The following is a 22,987-nucleotide window of genomic DNA, read 5'->3' as shown; positions in this document are numbered from 1 at the left end:
TTGCCCTCTCTCATTTAATTAGAAGGAAACAATACTAAACATGAAGTGGCACAGCTCACCAGGAAACCAAATATAAAAAAATGTTGTGGGATGTTCCACCATACCTCCCTTGAAATAGTTCAACTTACAGCTCACAGATGAAAGCAATAGCACAAGGTGACTTTCTTAATCAAGTCACTTGTTTTAACATATTGTAATGTGCTTACCCGATATCTACCCATTGATCCAATTGGCTTCCTCTGGGGTTGTGGCTCTTCCAGACGACCATCAGGGTATGCGTGTTTGTAGAAACAGTTCCCCCCAAAGGGACAAGTGCCGCGTCCCTGATCAAAGTATCGACATGCCTTGTTGCTGCAGAGCAAAAGATAAATAATTATTTAATAGCTTACTGAAAACTCCTACTTTATCTGGTTAAAGCAGCCAGTAAAACAGCATTGGATCGATTTCATCATTAAAAAGTATATTTATTCTGCAACATGTTTGCATGAATCTTCTCCAATTGTTTTTGGCTATGTTCTGCCATACACTGTCCTCCAGATAAGTATCAGCTAACAATTCACTCCCAAGTCAACCCAGTGCTGATCTTCAGCCAATTACTTGAAAATGTGAGAGTACAGCCCAGAATAATTTCCCTCATGATGTACACTCACTTGGCAAAAACACTCAGGTAGTCATAAGTGTGAACCCACACTCCACCAGAGTGTCATAGCTCATTAAAACAACACACTGCCACAATTACAAAATTACTCAGTTTGAAATTTAAAAACAATATCTGCAAAGTACCATAGCCATTCTTGGATTTCCGACTCGAGACATTTGGATCAATGCCAACTGTGGAAGTTGTATCTGTGCATTCCCTCTCCTCCTACAAACTAACTTTTATGTCCATGGTAGGACGTAGTACAGGCAGTTGAGTCAAGCTTATTATAGTATTTGACCGCTACCCAATCTAAAATCGGTTTGGGATTTGATGGGAAAAGCTGACTTGAGGGTTTTCATTACAGGTGTATTCATTACCTTCAATGAGAGCAGGATTAATTTCTGGTTGGTACTAATAATTGGGTTTGTAAGAATAAGTAACGGTATAGATGAATTGTGAGTGGAATAGGACCGTGAAAAATGTCATGCCAAGAAAGCAAACTGTTAGTAATGAAGAATATAAAGTTGAATAATGTTTTTGGGTTTTACTTGATTTACTTTGTTAGGAGGGGGAGAGACAGATAATTTGCAGAATTGCAGGAAATTACAGAGTTTGGGTAAGAGTGCACAATAGAGTGGGTGTACATCCCGGAATTTCCTGGAAGGTTTCAGCATAATTATGGCGTCAGATTGGCGTTGGGCTGAATTTTCCCCAAGGAAACTCGAGTAACTGATTTACAGTGGTTTTACCCTGAAACATCTGTTTCCTCAATCATTTGCAGTACTCCTGAGTTACATCCGCCGTAATCTGATTTAGCATATTAGCATTGCACCACCCCATGCAAGAGGCCAGAGAACATGAGTTTCCTGTATTTACACCAGTTCTGAACGGGCGTAAATGTACGCCCAAAAATTTTAGGTACAGCATGACCGAAAGTAACTATATCTGGTGTTTTACAGTAATTTGTTCTTATTTCTCCTTAGTGAGACCTGCACTGAATTTTCTTATATCTTTAATTTTTTTTTAATGGCATCAGAATTTATTACATTAAAAAGAGAAAAGCTTCCACAATTGAATTTTCTTAAACATGCTGTGCTTAATGTACATAAATGATGGTTTGATGGCTTCAAACTTTAATTTTCATAACATCAATAAGATAAAAAGGGACTTAAAGATAGCGCATATTCTGTACTTTCCTCGGGCCCCGATTATTTAGGCTGATTTCCACTTCTTTTACACTGGTTGTTACATTGGGGCATATGCTGATGAGATTCTCAGAAAATTTTAGCTTAAGGTGCAATCAGCAAGATTGACGTAGAAACCGGCGTAAGTCAGATCGAGGAAATTCCAGCCTGAGTGCCAATCACTAATGTCATTATCAGCATTACAATTTTAGACAAAAAGAGCTGCAAAGACTGCAACTCCATGTATCTGAAACTCCACCAGCACCGATTCTTTTTTCCAGTATCGATGCCTTCAACTTTTATCCCCCCCAAAAAAGTGGTTTTGCTGAAGTACAAAATAGATTAAATATGGCCAAAAATAAAGAAATGTTGAAAATATAGAAATGGCAGTAAGTGTGAGCAGCAGACATTCTGGAGAAGTGTCTATGTTAATTTTACCTCATTGCCTCTTTGTACTTCTTAATGAGTTTCTGTTTTTCTTCCTTGTCTTCTACCCAGTATTCACTTGGAATGACAAAATTTGATGTAATTCGACACTCAGGACAGGATCTGTAAAATTAAATTCATACACAATTAAAATAGGTAACCATCAAGCCACCTTAAGTATCCAAAAGACACTTAAAGAAATAGGCTTATCTTTCTCTTCACTAACAGAAAACTGCTATAAAAAGGAATATATAGCTTCATAAACAGCTAAAAAAGGAATTCCATTAACTAATTACTAAAATATGCATTGCAGTGTAACAAAATTCCCAATATAAACCCTAATATAACAGTTACCTTCCATGTGTTTCAAAATGTCTATGTGGAAATAATACCAAGACACACCAAATGTATTTAATGTATATCTTTTATCTAGTAGATATGTTATATCAAAAATAATTTAACTAATATATGCAAACAGCCTACAGATTTTGAAAGGGCCACTGCCCTGCAACAAAGCTCTTCTATTTTTTTTAATTGTAATCTGACACCATCTGCAAAGATTATACTGAAGTGCATTTCCACCATGTTGAACAAATGATGTTACATTGAGTTACATCAAAACTACAGCACAGAAACGGGCCATTCGGCCTAACGGTCTAGGCTGGCGTTTATGCTCCACACGAGCCTCCTCCCTCCCGACTTCATATAACCCTATCAGGATACCCTTCTATTTCTATGCTATTTGCCTCAACTACTCATCGTGGTAGCGAGTTCCACATTCTTACCACACTTTGGGTAAAGAAGTTTCTCCTAAATTCCCTATAGTGAGCTAACTTGCATTACTCACATATTCCTACCAACTCAGAGCAGTGAAGACGGAAAGAAGGAAGTGGTTTACCTCTCTAGCTTTTTAGGAAAAGGAATGCTGGGGCATGGAGTTGACAAATTACAATTATTTTTAAATAATGCGGATTATTCAAATATTGATGTTACACAATTTAAATTACTTGAATATATATCTTAGATTACAAGCCAAGTTTCTTCTTATGATGATCCTGATATTAAGTGATGTGCAATTGATGCAAGCTCAACATATTTTACACTAACCAGTGGAACAGTCCACCTATCCTAAAATTTGCCTAGTCATAACCTTAAAGAATTTAATAGTTGCTTTTTTTGTTTAAAGTACACTGTTAGTTTAGAGATATACTTTGAAACTGACAATTTCTGAGAAAATTCAAATGCACTCTATTAATACTGGACCCTGGTTTTCAGGACAGTGCGGTACATATTATAGTCAATTCTCAAAAGCAATTCAGAACTTTTAAAAATGATTGCTAAGCAGAAGGAGCAATAAACAGAAAATGTAGGTTCGACCTATATTGTACAATTATACTTTTTTTTATTAGGTTAATCTGTACAATATCACTCATGAAATACCAGTCTAATTATGATTGCCAGTTTTACGCAATTAAAATTCTATTTATAATACAAATTACCCTGAATATTCAGATGACCTGCATAAATTGAGATCTATGATGACATCTCAGATTTCACTGAACTATACTTAAATACCACCTGAACATTAAAAGAGAAAAAGGCAATTTTACGAATGGTAAAAAAAATCTCCAGTGCTAATTATATGTCTAAGTTCCAGCCTTTGTACCTCAATAACGATGCAGATGCTACTGTCAGTTTACATAAAAACAAATATACTTGGCTGTATTACTTTTGGTTAGTCAGATGTCTTGAGATGCACAAAATTCATTGCCATGCTTAACAGTATCCAAAGCAAACTACTAGAATTTCCACTTGTCTAATAAGGAGAGCATAGTCTTGATCATCCCCTCCAGTCCCCACAGAAGTACACCTCACTTGCATAAATCTACAGAACATAGATATAGATGACAAAAGCAAAGGCTTAAAGACCTCTACTGTGCACAGATACAGTGATGGCATTTAACCGGCTAAAATTGCACAGCTTACCAGCACTGGCGTACAAGTTAACTGGCTAAGTAGGAAGATTCCAAGCCCGTTGATAGATCTACCCCTCCATGTCTATCCATAAGCCAGGTTGCATCAGGTATCAGATTACTGAGTCTGCCACACAGGATCAACTCAGTTCATGTCTCCCATTGCCAGGCATGTTATCTTGAAATCAATTCGAAGAAATCCCACTTGCCTCCCTCCCACTAAGAAGGGTAATTACTAATTGATTAGTCAGACAACCAATGAACATGGATTTAACCCTCACTAATCTACAGCAGATACCAGGCACACCTCCCCAACAGCATAGTAACTTATACAACACACCACAAAATCTGAGTGCATTGCCACCAGCCTCCAGATCACATCATAGACACACTATATCTCATTAATGATGGTTCCACCAGTTGGAGGTGCAGAGCTTCAGTAACTTGCCTCTCTGAAATCAAATCAAGGTTCATCTCAAGTCTCAAAGTTTCCTCATCAGCTATTTGATAGACAGTGTGCAGAAAGGACCTACACAGGAAAGTTTCAACATGCCAGCCCCTTTTATGTTCTTGATGTCCACAAGCAGCATTAAGGTCGTAATCTAATTGAGTGGTTCATATGGTTTCATACATTTAAAATGTAATTACAAAGTTGTAATCTGATTCAAATAATCTCAGAAATGTCAAGGTTCATAACAATCATCTAAACCCAGAGATTATGCAATAAAAAAGAAACTGTAGTTGAAAATGTCTTGATATCTGTGACTGTTTAAATGTAGAGTTTTTAGCTGGAGGATTTTTTTCCCTTGTCTAATTTTGTTTGTTCTTCTCCCAACGTCTTAACATATTATGTAATGCTTGGGTATGGTTCTACAAATGCCAGCAGCTCTCCTGTACCTCACCCAAGTACACAGAAGGCACAACACAAACAGGCCATTCAGCCCAACTAGTCAATGCCAGCATTTACCATCCATGTAAACAAACAGTCCTAACCACATTTACCTGCCCTGTTTCCATATTCCTTTATCCCATTTTCCTTCATCCACCTAGCCAATCTAATCTTGAATATTAACATAGTTTCTACCTCAACCACTAACTCAAAGTGAATTCCAAGCTTCGTAACTCTGGGTATAGAAGTTTCCCTTGTTCTATGTTCTAAACCCCATAATAACTGAAAACAGTCCATCAATGCTGTCCCATCCTTTACTAATTTTAAACATCTCTATCATATCATCTAACAAAATAAAGCTCCAATTTTTACAAATCTTCCCTTATATTTGTATTTCCTCATACCAGGCAGCACCTAGTGAATCTGCACTGTACCCTCTCTAAAAGCCTCAAAATCCTTCCTATAGTGTGGAGCTCAATACTGCATATAATACTCTTGGTTCTTAAGGTTTTACATAGGCTCATCATTACCTCTTGGCTTTCAAATTCTATACCTCTTGTGATAAAACCTAGAACTGCATTAGCTTTTTCCCCCACAGCCTTATCAAACTGAGGTGCTGCCTTTAATGTCCTGTGAACCTGTACCCTCAAATCCCTCTGCTCTTCCACAGCACTGAGCCTATTTGCATTCAGAGTATAATTACCATTGTTACATTTTGGTTTAAAAAAAATCTCACATTTAGTGACATTGAATTCATTTGCCAATTTTTAGCCCTCTGCAGCTTCCTTTAGTCTTCTAAAAGATTATACCTCCTATTTTGGTATCATCTGCAAATTTCAACACCTATATCCAAATCATCAATATGCACAGTGAACAGAAGCGGCCCCAGAACTGAACCCCATGGGCTACCACCACCCACTTCCAACCAGTAAATTGCCCTTAACTCCTACTTTATGTTTTCTTCTGACCAAATCTTAATCTAGTTTGCTATCCTCCCTCTAATTCTATACCCTTTAATCTTTTCCAATAATCTCTCGTGTGATACTTTGTCAAAGGCTTTCCTAAATTCCAGGTGCTCTACGTGCACTACATTTCCCCATCTACCTAGTCTGTTACCTCCTCAAAGAATTCTATGAGATTTCTCAAGTGCAATTGTCCCTTTTAAAATCCCACTGGCTACTTCTAACTATTTTTTCTTTATCTAGATATGTGGCAATTTCATCCTTAAAGTTTGTAAAATTTTCCCTACCACAGACATTAAGCTAACTGGCCTATAATTACCCAGATTAACTGTGTTTCTCTTTTTAAAAATGGGTACTACAGTGGCCACTCTCCATTCTCAGGCCTTGGCACTTTGTCTTCTTCTAGCCTAGCGAACTTGCCTAAAAGTCTCCATTTTTCCATCATAATATTGCTTATCTCACTTTCAACCACTGCAGGATTCATTTCCTCCCATATCCTTCTCTTTAGTAAAGTGAAGTACTTATTGAATACGTCTGCCATTTTTTGAATGACATCCACTTACATTCTAGCAGCAGTCATTGAACAGCAATCAGGAGTGGGAACCCGAGCTGAGTGCGGATGTTATAAAGTCCCCTACTGCTCCACTGACTAGACCAACTGATGCAGCAGAGTGGAGATTGAATCAAAAGCCTTCTTGCTTCTGCCTCTGCAAATTATATCCCTATCCCTGGCCATTATCTCTGGCTGAAGCATAGTTTTCTCAATCTCAGGATCCTATTTGACCCTAAGCTGAACTTCCAACCCCATATACTCTCCGTCACAAAGTCCACTGACGTCGACTGCGTAACATCACCTGCCTCCTCTCCTCATCCGAGCCTCCGTCACCGCCAGACTCTATTATTCCAATGCTCTCCTGGCTGGCCTCCTATCCTCTGTAACCTTCAGCTCATCCAAAACTTTGCTGCCTGTGTCATAACCTGCACCTGTCATATTCAATGACAAAAAACAGCCTGCTCTCTGTGTGGAAGCAGGAATGCAGTCCTACTAGGACTTACACTAGCTTCTGGTCTCCCAATACCTCCAATTCTAACATTTTCATCCTCGTCTTTAACTTCCTTCATAGCCTCAGCCCTCCCTATCTCTGTAACCTCCCGGATCCGACATTACAACCAGCCCTAAACCCTCTGTTCTTCTGACTAGCCTTTTGTGCAACCCCCCTCCCTTTGTCCTACCATTGGCGACTGCGCCTTTAGCTGTGGAATTTACTCACTAAATTTCTGCCTCTCAACCTCCACCTCCTCCTCCTGCTCCAGTTAAAAGACAAAAATATCAGAAATCCAATCATTTTGGTGCCATAAAGCATGATTGATCATTTCTAGACATCTTTAAATATAAGCTTTGACCTTCAAAAATGTTATTTAGAAGTGTGACTTATAAATTGCACACCAGGAATTAGTGAAAGTCACCATTTAATACCAAACTAATAACTACCACAGTTACAGTGAAAGTATTTCTATTCTCCCCCAAAACAGGGTTGTCACAATCATTTCTCAATTCAAAACCATCCTCAATTCTACACTAGGGTCTGTGCGCTATTCAGCTGAGATGATTAATTGCACTGCAGCTCAAATTAATGCTGATTGATGTGAGGAGTCATGAAGATGCAATTGCCTACTGTAACTTTGCAACTGCAAACATATAATCACCTGACTGATGAAAGACCAATTGCTTGTATTTTTGCAGTAGATTAACTGGAAATTCACTGCAAGCATATACGTATTTAGCAGTTTTGCTGGTAAGCAGGAGTAATTACTTGACGAAAAAGAGCATTGTACGATTGCACTAGTAATCAGATGGTGTGTCTTTTTAGGTGACATTTATGTCTTTTAACCAGAAAATAAGGTCATAACACATGTACCTCCATAAAGAAATGAATTAGGTGTTCTCCAAATAAGGTCTTATTCTTTTGAAAGGAGGCTATAGCAAGAGAGTGATTGGCCAGAGGAAATTAAACATCAATCAAAAGATTCAAGTTTGTGTCAGGGCAGGTATAGAACCAAAAGGTAGAGCTCTGCTCACACGTAAGTCAAGTATATTCAAGGAATGAGGAAGGTTGTTTAATTACCTACCGTAGGTATGATCTTTGTTCATTGAGCTTCCACAAACAAATTAATCATGCAAAAAGAGAGAGGAGAAAGAGTTTCTGTTGTGACTTAAGGTGGAGGTGGGTTTAGAGCACGGAGCACAAAAGCACTAGACACTGAGATCACATAAACATGTGCATTACACAGATTGGCAGATGTCCTCTGTCCTATCCACACAGAATTTAGTGGCTGTAGGTAATAATTAAATTCTACTTACTTTCAAGGGAAATGTGTGGTGGTGAAGAAAATTTCAGATCTCAATATTCTGTGTCAAAAGTCAAGATAGTGTTTTAGGAACAGATTTTTGATTTGTCATTATGATTGTCCTATCTGCATGCCAAAATAAACAAGGTGGGTCGGCCACCAAAGCATAGAGCTCTCTAACCCTGCAAGTGAAAAAAGAGCAAACACTAACAATTTTTAGAAAAAAAAAGACTGCAAGAAACTGTTGAACCTATTGCAACCCGATGTAAAACAAGCTTCAAGTCCTCTGTGGGCAAAGATCTGGTTTGCAAAAGATTTTCAGATGCCTTTCATGAACCTGGACACCACTAGATAGTCACAAAATAAATTTCCCGTCAACAGCAGATTATAGGCTGCAGTAGATAAATAAACCCTCAAAAAAAAAACTTGGCACAGACCTTAATTCAGTAACTACTGTAAATTAGCATAGTCAGCCGGACATATCACAGCAAGGGATGCAGTTGCTATTCTGGTACTGGAAGACAATTTGTTTTCACTTAGCACTGTAAGCTTTAACAATAGAAGGTTTTCATAATGCAAATCAAAAATTACCTTAGTAAAGCAAAGTAGTTTTACAATAAATTAAACCCAAAAAGAGAGAAACAAGGATCTGTTTTATAGTTTGTAAGCAACCAAAGGAATTTACATTTCTTCAAATCTAGATTCAAGGGACTTACTTTACAATCTTGTTCTCAAACTGCTTGGCACTCCTCCACTTTCGAATGCAATTGAGACAGTAAGTATGACTGCAGTTGGACAGGATTCCAAAACGTCGTTCACTTGCATTTGTTTTTTCATATATTACTTCCATGCAGATGCCACATATAATATCCTTACTACGCTGGATGGCAAAAGATAGCTCCATGTCCTTTTCATGAGCCTCAATGCAAGCCTATAACAAAGAACATCCACAAGTCAGAAGAACGTATTAATATTGCAATTCAGTTAAGTTGGATTTGCATATCTCAAATTTGCCAAGTTAATATCTTTGTTCAGATTAAAATACTGTAAATGTTATAGATCAGAATACTGCATTATTCAAAATTTTAGACAGCTCACCCTTAAAAGGTCATGAAAATATAAAAGGTAAAATTATACAGTAAATGTAAAATAATGACCATAAATGATGAATGAACTAAAACCAGTGGTCCTCAAATTTGCTTTTGATTGTCCTGTTACATCATTCACAGCACGAACACTTGGAAGAGTTCATCACAACATGTGTTGTACCGAACATGTGGAGCTTCAATTTATTTAACATAAATTTTAATCAAACAGTCTTTCTCAAACTTGCAAACAAATCCCTTCCCATTTGTAATATTACGCAACACTCATATTATTGATTCAAAGACATGTTGCTTGTCCAGAGATCAGTCATGTAACAAGACTCTCTGTACTGGGCAAAGTTCAAGGCTGCTTGGTGCAATCAGGACTCTACTGGAATCTAGTATGTTGGGTCTATGTAGTCTGTATATAGCCCTAAGTCTACCAGGGATATATTCATTACCAATGTCAAAGATTGTAAACAATTTTATAACACCAAGTTATAGTCCAGCAATTTTATTTTAAATTCACAAGCTTTCGGAGGCTTCCTCCTTCCTCAGGTGAACGTTGTTGGAAAAAACGTTTTTCCAACAACGTTCACCTTGAGGAAGGAGGAAGCCTCCGAAAGCTTGTGAATTTAAAATAAAATTGCTGGACTATAACTTGGTGTTATAAAATTGTTTACAATTGTCAACCCCAGTCCATCACCGGCATCTCCACACAATGTCAAAGATAGTGATGAAGGCTGTAATTTGAACTCTGACAGAACACTCAGTTGTTGGACACACCATGTCAAGACAGAAGCTTCCTTTATTCTTACTGAAAAGTGCTAGCAATCATCTTTTTGAAGACTGCTAAAAGAGAAGATTTAACTGTATAGAAGTTATGGCCCGCTGATACCCTCAATGTTTTGGTAGATAATGACTCTTGCCTTTAGGAATTTGCCCACTGGAAAGGAGGCAATTGAAAGATAAGAAATCTCAAACAGAGCCTCATGTTTATAGGTACTTTCTCCGAAGTCAACAAGGAAAGAGATATATTGAAACATAGCTAGAACTTACAGGACTGAGAGGAAATTCTAATGACCATTAAAAGAAGGACAGCTGTACAAATGTTTCATTAAGAAATAGGACCACTGAAAATAATTGCATGAACAGTTGGGGATGTGAAGCTGAAAAGGATATTTGTATTGGTCATTCTTTTTTTGAACATGAAACCCAAGAAATCTACAAATGAAAAAAATCACACTTGAGATCTATCTCTATAAATTAATCTTCTGGAAAGATTGCACAAGTTATTTTAAATAGAATGAATGACTATTTTGATTCTGTTAGAAACTCATCCAAGTGACAGAAGGTCTGGGATTGAACTGAATACTGGGGTTTTGGGGACCAAAAAGTAGTAGGAATTTTAACTTTTTTTTGTACATACCTGCTAGAATCTCCTCCATAGCACCAGTGTAAATTGCTTAGTTTAACTGACAAATTATTTCCAACACAAGGCTCCTTGAATGTTCCAAATGAAGTCAATTCCTGGCACCACCGTAATTAGCTACCTTATCTCCCATACTGCAAATTATTCCTCCTTTTTTTAAGACCTTGTAAGCCTTATTTTACCATCATTCATACCATCCCCATACCACGTACTTGCACTTTTACTTCGAGAATCTAAAAATTGGAAGTTTAGAATATAATCATATTGCTTGCTTTCCCTTAACTACGCAGTAGCTGCTATCCACCACTGGACAGTCTGAAAGAAGTTCTCAAATCACAGTTCACTCACAGAGAACTGCATTTTCTTCTCAGATAGAATCTGGGGAAACTGGTTTTGAAAGTTTCAAGGACCAAGGAACCAGCAAGTTGCACGATTGGAAAAAACACATTTGATTATGTCAAGATCAAAATGGCATGCTTTTCAATATCATGAGAGAATACAGGCCATGGTATGGAAGGTAGTGAGGTAAGGCATACAGGCCATAATAAATGATAAACAATTTGCAGCATGTAGATAAAATAGCTAGTTAGAACGATAGGGGGAAAATGTTCTCAACAGAGCAAAAATAGAAAGGGCGATGAATGAACTGCTTTAGAACAAGAGGATGGTGGTAAATGATCTGCTCTAATAGATTGAACTGTACAAAGTCACAAATGGTGTACATTTCCTTTATTATGTTAATTATTATACATAAAAGGTATTGTGTTCATTGGAGAAAAAACAAAAAAATGGCAAATACAAAATAGTGGCCAATGAGAAACAAAGCCCCCCGCCACCTCCATGAAAATTGCTTGGCCAGATGCTGGGACATAGGTTAGTGTATGCGGTCTTGAAGCTGAAAATTGTATTTTTTTTAAATATAAGCAGAGAAGCCGAGAAAAATTAACAAAACATTATGGTTTATAGACAAGAAACAATGGCACCAGACATGGACGCTTGCCACCACTGAAGCCCAGGCAGACGAGATGCATTACTTGAACTATGAGATTATTTAAGAATTCAAGATAGCAAATTCAAAGCAAGACAAACAGTTTTCTAAGCAGAAAAAAAAAATTCCGTTTTGCAGGGCTACGTTTCTTATTGACAATACGGACCACCACATCAACCTTTGTGAAGCATGAGAAAGGTGTCCCAAAAAGGTTTGTTCTAATGCCATACCGAAAATGCTCCAAAAGAGGCATTGTCCACAGCTATTAATTTTTCACAAACTACATGAACTAAGATAAAGAATGGTATGTATTCCAAAATAATGCAGTTTCTCTCACAACCTACTTTCTTAAAACATTCTTGAGCATAGTTATAAACGACAGTACTGATATTTGATCAGCTGTCCTGCACAAAATCATATTTTCTAAGAAAATAATGATTCTAATCAGAGCTCTCAGTGTCTGCACTCTACGGGAACTTTTTCCATGAGTAGGGGTGGGGTGGTGGGCAGGCCGAGAAAACATGCAGATTGTAGGCTTCAGGCGTGATTGAGACAAGGTGGCTTTAACTCAACTGCAAACTTCTGGAATTCATGATCATAGACACTATATATATTCTATATAATTTAATTGTCCTCAGTAAAACATCTCAACTGCAGGTTTAAATAAATTCTGAAACACTCATTAAATAATCTTACCATTAAGTGTTAAATGTGAATAAGCAGCAACAGGGGAAAAATGGCCACAGAACAAATTGCACAAGTGTGAAGTAGATGTGCTGCATGGGAATCATTTTACCCAGCAACTACACTTAAAAAAAAAAGTAACAACTTAAGGCTGATATAGATTAAGTACATATCAATTCTCTCTTAATTCTGCTTCATCATAAATTACATCAACCCAAATGTTTTATGCACAATAGCCTTCCTTGTTGTTCAGTTACTTGCCTTTATGTGGTCTGATCTCTGAGAGGCATCAGTTGGGTGAAGAACCTGCAAACCACACATATCACACACATCTCCATGGAGGTACACGCAGTTCACACCATATCGACATTCTCCTAAGGCAGCATATGGACACATCTGTTTCTTTACATCTTCACCAGTTTGTGGAACCTGATAGCTTTCTTCTATTATTAAACCTTCCATTCTTGCTTCTCGGTAATTTGGTACAGCTGTAACGAGAATTTTAAAATGGTCCTATAACTAATTACCAACAGGACTCTACAATTATATGTCACAAGAATATATACTACCATTATGTTCGTCTACCTAGACTTTATTACAAGACTTTCCAACATAAAATGTTGCAATAATTAGCCGTGAAAGGGCAGTAATGTTCTTTTAGGGAAGTGGGGTGTTTTCATTATGAAATTTCATCCCCAAATTCAGTAAGAAAAGTTATTTATAGCTTCTCCTAACCATTGTATTCCAATGAGAAAGAAGCCTGCATGATGCTTGTCACATTAGGTCATCTGACTGGAAAAAGGCACTTGCTCAGGTAACTTATGCAGTACGCACCATCAAGCAGCTCTCATTATATTAAACAAGGATCGGGATCCTGCCCGGTGCTGAGATTGATTCATGTACATCAATACAATGAGAAAAATTCAATCTTGGCAAGAAAAGATGGACCCACTGTAAGAATTGCTTGAGCAGGTTTTTTGACAAAGACCAAAAATGGTAGGTCTCTAATTGGCCACTTATAAAAAGTTGACTTATTCCTCTAAAAGGAGAAGAGTTTTATTTACAATGGCTATCGGATGGGTAAGAGGTGGAGGCAAAGAATACTTTAAATTGTAGGCCCTTCCTCCCAAAGTACTTGTACACCACTGTTTTTCCTGTATGAAAAAGCTGGTGGCCTAACGTGCTGGTTTATCAATGCTCTGTGTCACATTCCTCGAGTGCAGGCCATCATGGGAAGACAGTTAGTGGTGGCTAGGCACTTTCCACAGGGAAGAATAAGGAGGGCGAGTCACCTTGTGCTACTCACGACCTCCAGGCCAGTTAATGATGGACATTGCTTATAGGCCTGGTAGGAAATTTCCTAGCACCAGTTTTATTTTTTGTGGAAGAGGTGGAAGTAGGAGCACAAGTGGAAGACAAGGAAAATTATTATGCTTAATATTTCTACAAACCTGCTTACATAACCAGAAAATTAGTAAACCAAAAACAAGGTATTTCGAAGTACAGCCATTGTTTTGGAACTGTGTCAGAATTGTTTTAACATTGAATTTTAGTAAGCCGTGAACTGCAGACATTAATTACGTGTGCAATTGTACTGTATAAGCTTGTCACTCTGTGCCAAGCTAAATGGTCAGTAGTGCAAACGCAATCGGTTTATTTCTAACCGTTAATTACCAAAGTACATGTAGATTACAATATACACCAGGTAAAAAGGTAACAATTCACTCACATCTGGCATTGTACGAGTCATATAGGTCTCACTCTCAACTCCTCTATGTATAGTAAACAGCAGGCAAAAAGATGGGAATTCAATCACGTATGGCTTGTATATTACTCCTGTCCACGTGTACAAGGGCTGGAAAATTTCAAATCACAACTAGCCAGGTGAGTTACTTGTTTTTTCAGCTCGAGAAAGCTGGCAGATAACTCACTAATCCCTCATCTTCAATCCTTTATAATTTCTTGTTGGATCAGATCCTAAGTGGCCTGTTGCAGCTCCTTTTGCCACCCAGTCTAGTTCCTCATCAATACCAACAGGATGTATTATTTCCTTTGGATTCATTTCCTCTGTTTAAAGTTCAAGCAGACATGTTTGAGTGAAAAGTCACTTTGGGAGATTTCAAAAAAAAATGTTCTACTTGATTAAGTGGAGAGCAACTTCCAAATATTTTTTCCAGAATGGATGAATGCTGCAAAGTGAGTCTGCTGTACACCCACTATAGCAGAAAGGCAGGTAATTGAGAGCAGGACAAACTGCACTGGTAATGGAGGAGCTGATATTCAATTTATGTGACATCTCAAACATAAACATACGTTGTACATCTCCCAAATGTCATGTGCACCAGTGTCGGCTTTTACATAGTGCATAACCAGGTGGTTTTACTGTTCTTCATAGTATTTGCTTCACCTCACAAAGCTCAGCAGTTCTCCAGATTGAAGCATTTGTAAGACAAGGGACAAAGGAATATGCAAGGTTTCCTGGGTTGCTGTTGCCTGGACCAGTCAGACTTTTAATTGTACTTAGGAGTGCTTTAATTAATATCCATACAAGCAGCATAGATCACAGGATGTTGATTACATATTATCAGTTTCTTTATAAAATCAAAGAAATATAACAACTGTGATTTCATTTCTAAAACCTTAAGAATAAAAACAATCTAGCTGTATTAAGGTGCTCTTAACATTTTATGGAGGATTCAGGTTTCTTTTATATAATTGCAGGGGCTAGTTTACAATGAAAGGAAAACAAAAACTTCACATTTCATTGCTAAAAGCAAACTTCAATACCACTCCTGTCTGTATACTCACTATTGGTTTATGACTTTCACTTTGGTCCTATACAAAGGGTTATTAGTTTAGCTTTCAATACCTTAGGCTTTAAAAAAAACAAAATTTACATTATCTAGATCATAGAAAGTCTGAGCTAAATGCAATCCAGTCATTCATGAAAGTTTTGGGATCACTTCTATAGGTTTTTATATAGACACAAGATAATAAAATCAACTGAAGACCAAGTTATGAATCCCAACTTTCTTCCCACTAACTTTCATAATGTATACATAGTTGCTACAATACATTCAGAAGACCAGTATTCCATGATTTGCATACTGAGAATTGTCAACCAAAAATTAATAGAACTTAAGAGGTTTCAATGTTGACAGTATTCTTTGAATGTAATCAGTATAGCCCAAGTAGGTTGTGTATTTTTTCAGTTAAAATGATAAGTCTTCGCAAAAGGTTAAATTGAAATCATGAAAGGAAAACCTCACTGTATATTTGGAGGATGATTTCTTACCTCCTTATGGGGCCCACAACTTTAGATGCAAATACACCTTCTACTTTTGAGGAATAATGAGCAGTTGAATGGTTCCTCCATAAAGCACTGCAGGCTGTGACTAGGCATCTGGTTGGGGAATTCTTTGGGGGATCACATCCATTAAACACCATGAAGTCCTGGACAGCTGTTCCAGGGTCATTTTATTCTTTTTTAATATATATGTATCAGGAAAAGTCTCTCTTAAAATACAGCAATATACTTTTTGTTTATTGGGTAGCAACTGTGATCAGAACAGATGTCTCCTGAAGTTGACTCCGAGTGATATTACTGTCTTTTTTTTCTTCTGAAAAACTATGGGTGTATCACAGTTTTCCACAGCTTTGCATACAGTTAATCAACTCCAGGTCACAGCTAAGTTAAATTATCTGAGGGCTGAAGGGACTCAGGAATCTCTTTCACTACATATTGTTCTAAAAGAACAGTATCATGCCTATCCTGAAATAATCTTTTCTTCAGTGAAATCCTTTCTTGTATACATGTTTCACATTTACTGTTCAATGTGTATTAATAGATGAATTTATCCATCTGGATAAGTCACTTTGATCCCCTTATGCTGGCCACCTCACTACAGTTTGGTCCAATCAGTAAATTTCATAACCAGCACCCTGTTCTGTATTTTTTTTTCTAAATGAATTGTGTAAATACTAGGGTCCCAGAAGAGACCCCTGCAGAATTCTTCTCCTTTCTATTGACAAGCCGGTTTTCATTTCCAATTGACCAATTTATCATTAAAGGAATGACAGTTAGATTTGATATTTGATTGTAGCCAATCTACAACCATTCACCACTCCAATAATGGGCGTAAAAAGCAAAACTTACATTAAAAAAAAATTTCAGTTCAGTGGGTTATGACAATTCTCACACTGCAAACTGGAAGTGGCATCAGTGACGGAGTCCAAAAAATACCCTGCTTATTTCAAGAGCACAGTCTGAGACTGGGACCTGGAGTTTCCTCCCGTGAGCGCAAACTCACTTACACCCAAATATTCACAATCTTTAAAGCCGTGTAACTTGTTTGCGTCCAGATTGCAGGTCTCTCTAGGTGCAAATGCCAAGGAAACTCCGGGCCTGGATGTGGTGTACACAGCAATTCAACTACTGCTTGGTACAACTGCATTATTGCCTTATAATTCAACCACATTGTGAAAATTGAGGCCATTGATCTTAGTCAAATTATTTCTGCCAAATTCAAGATAATAGCCTTCAGTCCTTATCTAAGTGTGAACAATGACATCCAGAATGGTGAAACTGACACTCAGAAAAAGTACTAAAATAAAATGACTGCAGTTAAGTATCGGGAGAATTTTCAGTATTAACTTTTGATGATTTTCAGTGTTTATTTTTGGATGTAATCAAATTTCTTTTAAAAAAAAGTTCAAATCACAGGAAAATTGGTGAAAAGCAGGAAAATCCCAAGTATCACCCATATTCACCTCGATCACAGTCTCTCTATTTCCATCGTTTCAACCACAGGCAAGACCATCTTGATCACTTCCTTGTATCCCTCGCCACTCACAATCCCCTTCCTTCTGCATCCGCTCTGCAAAAAACTCTCTCCCAAGTCACTTACAACTGCTCTTTCAAACTCCCAACTGTCTAGCCTTTGGCTGTCCATTTGCCACAATACTTTTGCAGCTGTCAATCTGCTCAAGCACTCCCTCACCTCCACCTTTGATGCCCTTGTCCCCAGTAAAACCCTTACCCTTTCCCAACCTTGTCGCTCCCCCATTTTGGCTCCCTCAAATCCAAGGAACTCAGATTTGAACATATCTGACGCACAACTGGTTTAGCCATTCATCGCCAGAGCCGGCTGCATCATATCAAGCTCTATCACGCCCCGCTCTCCTCTGCCAAAACCGCTCACTATTTCAGGATCATTCTGGAACGCAAAGATAATCCCAGCTTCTTTTATCCATGACAGTCTCCTTAAACCCCTTTCCCCTGCCCTCTCCGCCCTCACCTCGAACAAGTGCAAGCTCATGGACTTCTTTGTTACTAACACTAAGACCATCTGTTCAGCTGCCTCTGCCGCATCTCCCTTTCTGCACCAAGCCAAACATTCCCTGAGATTCCCTCCACCCTAGCCCTGAACCAGCGTCTTTGTTTAGTTTCTCTCCCATCTCCCCTCATGTCCACTCCAAGTTCATCATATCCATGAGACCCACCTCCCTCTCTCAGCCCCATTCCCACTGAACAGCTGATCACCCAATTTCCGTTCCTAGCCTTCGTGCTAGCTGACATTGTAAACTGTTCCCTTTCCTCAGGTATTGCCCCCCTCCCTTTTGAAACTGCCGTAATCACCCACCCCTCTGTCCGTGCAAACTATCACTCCATCTTCAATCTCCCTTCCCTCTACAAAGTCATTGAATGTCTTTACGCCTCCCAAATCCGTGCCCATCTTTCCCGCAACTCTGTTTTGAACTTTTCCAATCCGGTTTCCGACCCTGCCACAGCAATGAAACGGCATTAATCTATGTGACAAATGACATTCTCTTTGACTGTGACCATGGCACACTATCCCTCCTCATGCTTCTTGACCTCCCTACAGCTTTTGACATGGTCAACCACACCATCCTCCAATGTTACCCTATTGTGCAGCTGAGTGGAACTGGCCTCACGTGGCTCCACCCTTACCTATCAAATCACAGCCAAAGACTCTAGCAATATAGTTTCTCGTACCACCCCATTACCTTTTGGAGTCTCTCAAGGATCTATCCCTGGCCCCCTCCTTTTCCTCATCCATATACTGCCCCTTGGCGACATCATCCGAAGACATGACATCAGGTTCCATACGTAGACTGATGACACCCAGCTCTACATCGCTACCACCTCTCTCGACACCTTCACTGTCTTTGTTGTCAGCCTGCTTGTTATACACCAATGCTCTTCTGACTGACCTCCACCCTGCATAAACTTGAGCTCATCCAAACTCTGCTGCCCTTAAATCAACCCTCAAAGTCCCACTCATCCATAACCTCAGTGCTCATTGACCTACATTGGCTGCCGGTTCACCAACACTTCCATTTTAAAATTCTCATCCAGTGTTCAAATCCCTTCATGGCCTCACCCCTCCCTTTATCTGTAACATCCTCCAGCCGTACAACCCTCAGAGAATTCTCCAATTCTGGCCACTTACACATCCCCCATTCGCTTTCCCCAATGGCAGCAGTGCCTTCAGTCAGCGGTCCTAAGCTCTGCAATTCCCTCCCTATACCTCTGCCAGTCCATATCTCTTCTCCTTTAAGACCCTCCTAAACACCTGCCTCTTTGACCAAGCTTTTAGTCACCCCTTTGGTTCAGTGTCAATTTTTGTCTGATTGTGCTCGGAGAAGGACCTTGGGATGTTTTCCTACATTAAAGGCACAATGCAAATGAAAGTTGTTGTTTTTAATCACATTGTTAACAGGCTAAGGAAACTAGTATTAAAATAAAAACTTGGACTCAAGCACAACTGAAGAATGGAAGGTCATGGGAAAGCTGGAGAGAAGGCACTGAAACAGTAAACCTGGACTCGAGTAGAGTTATAGCGTGGGGGAAGTCTGGGGAGAAAGTACATAGGAACTGCAGTCGGCCATTCAGCCCCTCAAGCCTGCTTCACCATTCAATTAGACCATGGATGATCTGTACTTCAACTCCATATCCCTTGATACCCTTCCCTAACAAAAATCTCAGTCTTGAAAGCTCCGACTGTCCCAGCATCCACAGCCTTTTGGGTGAAGTGAACGCCAAGTATCTACTATCCTTTGTGTGAAAAAGTGCTTCCTGATTTACGTCCTAACTGGCCTAGATCTAATTTTATTATGTCCCCTCGTTCTTGATTCATTCTCTCCCCCCATCCCCTCCCCGAGAGAAAATTGTTTCTCTGTTTCTACCCTATCGAATCCTTTTAACATGTTAAACACCTCAATCAGATCGTCCCTCAATCTTCCATTTTCAAGGGAATACAAGCCAAGTTTATGCAGCCTGTCCTCATAATTTAACCCTTTAAGCTCTGGTATCATTCTGATCATGTTAACATATAAATATATTTCAAAATTTTTCATATGGGGGGGCGGCAGGCATGGAAGAATGTCCACTGGTTTAACCTGAAACCAGAAAACTTAATCAGCTGTGGCAACAAATTCATTTATATATGTACCAGGGAATGGATATCTATTTACCTTTTGCTTTTGTATAAGTTTAAGTGAAGAAATTCAATCACAGTCCCTTTTTATAGAAGATAATGCATAAAAGAACAAAAAAGGGCTTTGAGAGGTGTGGTGGTTATAACAGATGGACATTACATAACAATGCACTTTCCAGGCCACTTGGGAATCCCTAACAATTTATTGAGAATGTATTTGTATTGGATGTTGATGTAACTTTTTAAACTATTACTTCTTTTTAGACTGTTCTTCCCAAGAAAAGTGCATAAGTACTGCCCACTAGGAGGCCACCATATTGCTACTAGAGTTTCAGCTTAGGTTAACAAATACAATTTATGTTCTAAGTGAATATTAATAAGTTGTATCCTTTGACATGTACTGTACTTGCACTGTACACATTTAAATAACTTGCAAGTTAATAGTAACTGAGTGATGCATGACATTGTATAAATACATTTTGCACCAAATAATACATTTAATTAATTTAATGTTCCAAAGTGCACCCTAATTAAAAAAACAATGATGCATTTTGTATTAAACTGACACGTCTACACTTTTGAAGTTCAGCTTATTTTATGGCAAAAAAAATATAAAATGTAAAACAATTGGAAGGATTTTAGTTTTTCTCTAAGAATACGTAACTCCTATAAGGGCATGCATTTTATTTTGCCTCGGCCTTCCAACTCATATGGCTAAAGGACAGGATGACTCCTGGGTTGTTGTGATTATACTTTTTAGCAATCAGGAGCTCACATAACAGCTGCCCAACAGAAACATCCCATTCAAATTATCTTTATCCTTGCAAGGAGATGCCTGACTTCTGCTTGTGCTTTCACAATCCAATGCTTTGATAAATAACTCAGTGGCACTGGGGAATGAAACTGCTCCCACCACTACATTATGTACGTTGAAAATTCTAAATTTAATGGCTCCTCCTGCTTCAAAATGCCATGGATAAGCATTCCTGTGAAGTTTTAGTTTTAAAGCACAGCAAGGCAAATTAGGCACAGTTTCTTTAGACTAAAAATAAATTGTAATGATCAGTTCAACAATATGTTAATACTAAACACATAAATACATACTAGCATATCAATGCTGACATAACCCATATCATCTCTAAATCTGCAATTGTATTTTTTTAATCTTTAAAATCTCTCTGATTTGAGGAGCAACCATCCAGACATTCTTAACTACAGTATTCTTAGAAATTTCTATATCTGGATTCACTATAATGCTGTATAAATTTCCAAATGCAGAACTATACATACAAGAAATTAATTTAGCCACATGAGTTTTATGTGGATGCAGATAAAATCAGCACAAAAGTGACAATTATCGCTGGCATGGCAATTATCACATTTACAGAATTACCCAGTTATGTTCAGATACTCAGGAAACAACTTTCTGGATTTTTCAAACTGTTACCCTTCTTCTGTAAAGCAATTCAATTTAACTAGGCTAATTATTAATCCAGGAGGTTGGAATAGTGTTTTGGAACTGAAAACTGATTAAGTTAGACAGACATAAAATATCATCTTTGCACACCTGACCTATAATATTGCAGTGCTATGATAATATATGGCAGGTGAAATAGAGAATTAGTATACTTTTTCTTCTCGTAAGGGAACCATAAACAACGTGGGTTTTATCAGAGGTCGAGGTACAGCAAAAAATGTTACAAACAGATCTATTAGATTTCTAATCAGGTTTATACACTACACATGTTTATCCAAAAATATGCTAAATGATGAGAATAATAGTGGCATTATTGTACTTCCATTATTGAGCCTGTACTTAATTGTTTATGCATTGGAAATCTAGAATAGAATTCTCTTTTGAACACTGCTGTGGACAATTTGAAAGAAAAACTGTAATCAGTTCAAAATGTGCAGCAAACTATGGTGGTGTTGTCATTCATGGACTGGTCAGCCGTGCATGGACTCAGTCATCACATCGGTACAGTTGCTGTGTGACATAGCTCCACTCCTCTCCAATAGCAGGAAGTGACTGAACTAATGTTGTCTTCAAAGTATTCCAAGTCCTTCAGTTAAAGCCACAGAAGTTTCATTGGGTTTCGATCCGAGAGCTAGGCAGTTTTATTCCAGCACACGGACTTAATGCTTCTTTACAAAGTCCATCATAGGTAGGAATTTGTTTAGTTTCATTATCCTACTCCAATGTATACTGCCTTTCCAACATCCTGCTTTCAGATGGGATCATATAGTACTTAAGAACATTGATTAATGAATCTGAAGTAGTCTCCTGAGCCCAGGAGATAATGGATGATAGACAATGGCACAATCACTTCAACCAGTGATGACATGATTTGTCGGAAGTCTTTCACACATCTTGCCAATCTGATCTCTTCTAGTTTCTGGTTCACTCGTGAATTCATGTGGGTGACTGATCAGATACTTGTGCAGCCATCACCTCACTGTTTGCAGGGTGCCCGCTGTACTACTTTCTGGCAATTTACTGGCCTGGACTAATGATAGATATTCAGTCAGTGGTCACAAAAGTATGAGTTGTCTGAACAGACATACAATAGTGGTGACTTGCTTCTTATACTGCTGTGGAAAGTAAGTGACTCTGAAGAGTGACCTAGTCTAAATGATCATATTTCTGGTCCAGAATAAAGGCTTCTTTTGACTTGTCATTGAATTAACAATGATGGAGAATTCACTCAACTCGTTCTTTTAGATTCCTGACAAACATTCTAGAAGTGTGTAAATTATACCTCAAATGCTAATACTACTAAACTATGCTGCTGTATTAACTGCACCATAGACACAGGGCCTCTGTCCTGATCCATGTAAAATAGCTCAAGGACTGCAAAAATATTTACAGCTCATTCTTCAAATCAAAATGCAGAAGTGATCCCGAAATCTACAAC

The 22,987-nt window shown here is 38.3% G+C and overlaps 1 protein-coding gene across 1 annotated transcript in view; it reads right to left on the bottom strand.

Annotated features, from left to right (window-relative positions):
- Nucleotides 1-22,987, bottom strand: part of mkrn1 (makorin, ring finger protein, 1) — a 57,690-nt gene that overhangs the window by 2,745 nt on the left and 31,958 nt on the right. Inside the window, exons 4-7 of the mRNA XM_067999688.1 lie at nt 12,874-13,100; nt 9,140-9,354; nt 2,263-2,373; nt 207-351 (exon numbers count right to left, since the gene is read on the bottom strand). Of these exons, the coding sequence (XP_067855789.1) occupies nt 207-351; nt 2,263-2,373; nt 9,140-9,354; nt 12,874-13,100 (698 nt within the window). The remainder of the gene's footprint in view (nt 1-206; nt 352-2,262; nt 2,374-9,139; nt 9,355-12,873; nt 13,101-22,987) is intronic.

The sequence above is a fragment of the Heptranchias perlo genome, chromosome 18 (assembly GCF_035084215.1).
Source record: "Heptranchias perlo isolate sHepPer1 chromosome 18, sHepPer1.hap1, whole genome shotgun sequence".
Classification (NCBI taxonomy): Eukaryota; Metazoa; Chordata; class Chondrichthyes; order Hexanchiformes; family Hexanchidae; genus Heptranchias; species Heptranchias perlo.
This window is presented reverse-complemented; position numbering and strand designations above follow the sequence as displayed.